This window comes from Penaeus chinensis, chromosome 26 (genome assembly GCF_019202785.1).
Source record: "Penaeus chinensis breed Huanghai No. 1 chromosome 26, ASM1920278v2, whole genome shotgun sequence".
Taxonomy (NCBI): Eukaryota; Metazoa; Arthropoda; class Malacostraca; order Decapoda; family Penaeidae; genus Penaeus; species Penaeus chinensis.
The window spans coordinates 2,837,231-2,842,230 of NC_061844.1; the positions used below are offsets into that span (position 1 = coordinate 2,837,231).

General features: G+C 36.0%; 1 protein-coding gene across 1 annotated transcript; it reads left to right on the forward strand.

Moving 5' to 3' along the window:
* Positions 1-3,760: 3,760 nt before the first annotated feature.
* LOC125038875 lies at positions 3,761-4,578 on the forward strand. The gene is made up of 3 exons (XM_047632499.1): positions 3,761-3,775; positions 3,918-3,995; positions 4,123-4,578. The coding sequence occupies exons 1-3, from the start codon at positions 3,761-3,763 to the stop codon at positions 4,576-4,578; spliced, it is 549 nt and encodes a 182-aa protein (XP_047488455.1).
* Positions 4,579-5,000: the final 422 nt, after the last annotated feature.

Genomic DNA, 5,000 nt, shown 5'->3' on the forward strand with positions numbered 1-5,000 from the left:
AAGACGCTCTGCTGGGCTGAAATTCCTAGAAAAGCTCATCATGCGTTCGCCAGAAATGACTTTTAGAGCGGGCGTTCCTTGAATTTTTTTGTCTGGATTTTTTCTTTTTCTTTTTTAACTCTTGTTTTGTAGTCTTTTGGGGAATAAGAATCCACTGTTTTTCTTATTCCTTTTGCCATTTTCATCACGATTTTTGCCTTATATTAAGACCACTTTACATGCATTTCAGTAGTCTTCCCTTACTAGTAAGACCTAGATTGAATTTAACGAAAAATAGACACTCTTTTCTCTCGTCCAGAAAGCTTCCTGAAGGCTTGGTCCTTCGTATGCAAAGGGAAAAGAGAGCTTAAGGCTTAGGAAAACCTCAATCCCATCCTGCAACCACAGGAAATAGACCTTTCAGAAGACCCATTTGTCCAGATCTGTCGGTCTCTCTCCCTGTTCTGGTAGTGAAATATTCGGCGCCGCCCGTAGATTTTCTTTGTTGGACTTTAAGGGGAAACTGATGAAATGTCTTGGTGTCTACTCCTGGCGATAGGAAGCCGGCTAAAGGAGAAGAAGAAAGGAAAGCAGAAGAAAAACAAGAAGAAGAAGAAGAAGATAATGATGATGATGATGAAAATGAAGAAGAAGAAGAAGAAGAAGAAGAATTGAATGTCTTGCACTTGAAATTGCATTTGGTTTGTAATTCAGTAAGTCTATTACAGCACTTTTTCACTTTTTTGCTATTTATAATCAAAGAATAAAAGTCAAATTAGCTGTTTGTTAACTTATAAGAATGGCGATGAACACATTTCATTAAGAGAAAGTGAACTCCACAATAAAAAAAAAATGGTCTGACGTATCCATGATCGAGTTATGAACATTATAACGTTCACGATAATGCTAAACCTTAAATAAAAAATATTAAAAAAATATACTGTCACTCTTTATATTACACACTTAATCCTAATGGTATACTTTACTAACTTTTATGCAACAGTGACAAATTAAGTCTCATGGGGTATAACATATCTTTATGTTCTGCTATCAACTATCAACGTTTATGTTACCTTTATTTTTTCTTTTCTTTTTCTTTTTTATTTACCAAACTTTCTGTCCCTCATCCACTTTTCATTCATCGCCTCGCTTTACCCAACCACCTTCCACCCTCCACCTATCTCCGTCCACTTCCCATTTACCATCCTATCCACCTTCCATCCTCCACCTCCCTTATTCCACCTGCCTCATCTACCACCCTATCCACCTTTCATCCTCCACCTCCCTTATTCCACCTGCCTTATCTACCACCCTATCCACTTTCAACCCTCCAACTCCTTTAGTCCACCTGCTTTACCTACAATCCCATTCCACCATCAACCTCCACATCCCCTTCATCCACCTTGTCCTATCCATCCATCCCCATCCATCTTGCCTCATCCACATCTGTTCATGACCCTTACTCCACCTCTATAATTTCTGATACCACGCTTCCACAATACGTATGACCCATTATATATTCAGAATTGGTTCCGGAAAGGTCGTAGAATTTCGTTCAGGATGTTAATATGTGTTTCTAACGACCGTGTGCTTAAAGAAACAGTATGACGTAAATCAGATTCTAAAGCAATATTATCATGCTAAACTTCTCCGTGTTTGCAGGAAGCTTTTACGCAGCTGCAAGACTATCAGTTGCAAGACTACAATTTCCATATCTTTTTGCGCTATTTGTAATGATATATATATTTTATCTATTTATTTATTTATTTGTTTATTTAATTCTTTCTTTCTTTGTTTATTTAATGATTTATATATTAATTTATCTCATTATTTATTTATTTATTTATTTATCTATCTATTTTTGTTTATATATTTCTCTATCTACCTATTTTTTTATTTATATATTTATCTATTTTCTATTTATTTACTTATTTATTTATTTATTTTTGCGAAACTATTCCTTAGTAAAGTATATTGCGCTTAACCACTATCTTTAAACATACGACCGTTAATGTCACATATTATAGTGACTCCCGGACTTGTCCGAAGATCAAGATGATTTACTTGAGAGTCGCGAGATATAAGCGAAGATAAATGGAAATGAATTAATGCATTGACAAAAGAAAATTACAAAGGGTGATAGTTATATTGATAGTGACAGTAGGAGTAGAAGTACCTTTAGTTATGGTTGATGGTAATAATAATAATAATGATAATGATAATGATAATGATAATGATGATTATAATGATGATAATGATAATAACAATAAGAACAATAGAAGTAATAATAATGATAAAAATATCAGTAATGATGATGATGATGATGATGATGATGATGATAATGAGGATGATGATGGTGATGATGATAATGATAATAATGGTAATGATACTGATGAAATGATAAAAAATATTACTAATAATAATGATAATAACAATAATAATCATAATCATATAGATAAATAGAATAATAATAGTAATAAAATTATAATGATAATTATAATACCAATAAAATAATGATAATAATTATAATATTACTGATAATACTAATAGTGAGAATAATAAGGATAACGATGATAATTATAATATGATTATTATAACACTTATACCAATAATGATAATAATAATGATGATAATAATAACAATAATGATAATAATTATAATAATAAAATCAATACTAATAATAATGATGAAAACCATTATCACTATAGAAGTATAGTGATAATGATAATAACAATACTAATATAAACAATAATGAAACTAATAAAAGTAAACAGAAAAAGTAAAATAGGAATACTAATACTGATAAAGATAATAATAGTAATAGAATAATAATCCTTCTCATCATTTTCATCACAATACTGGTAACAGCAACAGGGCCACTGTATTTACAAGTCAAAATTAGAGCGTAAAGCATCGGCGAAGCTTTGGAACAGGATAATGGCTGTAAAAGGCAAAACAAGTTGTACGTTAAGAAAAGCTGAAATTATGTTTCCGGCCTCGAGGCTCACCAGGCCAGAAAACGAAAGAAGGGAAAGAAAGAAATGAATGAGAGAGAAGGAGAAGAAAGGAGGAAAGAAAATGGCTTTCAGAGTTGCGCAAGAAAAAGTTTGAGAACCTTCTGAAGGTCTTACCAAGGAGCTGATAAGATTTCAGGGTAACGCTCAGATCTGCAGTTATTTGTACGGAATGTCATTTTGCTCGACTGGTTGCTGTCTATTCACAACGATGTTTGGTTTTCTCGGCATTGCATTTCATGTATTATTATTTCCGTATGGTTTGTTTATTCAATATATATATTTTTTTCACACACACACATAGCTATCTATCTATTTCTATGTATCTATCTATCTATCTATCTATCTATATATATATATATATGTATGTATATATGCACATATATCTATATATATCTATCTATCTATCTATATATATGTATATATATTTTATGTATTTGTATATATATATATATATATATATATATATATATATATATATGTATATGTATGTATGTATATATGCACATATATCTATATACATATATCTATATCTATCTATTTGTATATACATATATATATATATATATATATATATATATATATATATATATATATGTATGTATGTATGTATATATGCATATATATCTATATACATATATCTATATCTATCTATTTATATATATGTATATATATATATGTATGTATTTAATGCACATATATCTATATCTATATCTATGGAGGATCGGGAATTGGGAAGGGAAGCCTGCTGTCCAATGAGCGTGGACATGGCGGCGGAACTGGTGTGACCCAATCTGGGAAAGAAATCTGGGAAAGTACGCTGAACTTCAGGTTGTGGGGTCGTGCTGCTACAGGTACTCCCCCTCCAGAGAGTGAGATAAGCGAACGAGCGATAAACCAAGACGTGTCACTCCATGTCACCAGTATAGTAGATGGTGGCGTGACCTAACCCGGGAAAGTACGCAGAACAGGTTGCGGGGTCGTGCTGCTACAAGGTACCAGGTCAGGGCTCCTATAGAACGAGTGGCAGGTAATCAGTTTGTGTGGCGATGGACTAATTCAGAAAATAACCTGAAGCATATGGACTACCCAGCCACGAAGCCGTTACTGTGGGGAATTTCTTTTGCAGATTTGTCCTTCTGGGAGGGAGTTTGAGGCTGGGGTGTTTCAGGAGTGCTGCCAGCTGATGAGGCAGCAGAAGACCAGGACCACCCCACTGAGGCCCCAGTCAGATGGCCTGGTTGAGAGGTTTAACTGGACCTTCCTTGATGAGTTAGCCAAGTTCACCGAGATGCAGGATGAGTGGGACCAACATCTCTCCACTCTGCTGATGGCATACAGATCAGTGGAGCATAAAGCCACTGGATATACTCCTGCTCGGATGATGTTTGGAAAGGAGATCCGCCTTCCTATGGATGTGGCAACAAGACGGCCCCTGAAGGAAGAGCTACCCACTATCAGCACAGAGTATGCAGTAGCTCTGCAGTGGAGAATGGAGGCTTTGCACCAATATGCCCAGGACCCTTTGAAGCTGGCAGGGGAGTCCATGCGACGACACTACAATCGTGACGTTCAAGGCAGGTGACAGGATCTGGCTGCAAAACCCACAGAAGGGGAAGGGTGTGTCACCAAAACTCCAGAGCTCATGGGAAGGACCCTATGTGGTACTAGAGAAAGTGTCAGAGGTGACATTCCAGATCCAGAGAGAGCCTAGACAAAGGATAGGGGTGATTGTAACCGGCTATGGAAGTACCGGCACGAGCCCAGCTTCAGGAAGAAGTGGATAGCCAGAACCTCTGGACAATGGACAAGTTGCAGAGGACAGAGAAGATGTAGGTGATTTAGCCAGGAAGGACAGTGAGCTGGAGGAACAGCTCCCTGTAGGAGCAGATACACGGCCACCGACTGAAGACGGAACGCTCCCTTTACCATGGACACCACAGTAAGAGAGAGGCAATCAAGTGTTGTCAGCGAGGAAGAGTCAAAGAGACCCCAGAGAGAAAGAAA

Bases quoted from the DNA above. Each gene is read 5' to 3' on its own strand.
- LOC125038875 (XM_047632499.1), top strand. The intron at 3,996-4,122 runs GTCAGGGCTCCT...TTTCTTTTGCAG, and splicing joins GTGCTGCTACAAGGTACCAG to ATTTGTCCTTCTGGGAGGGA.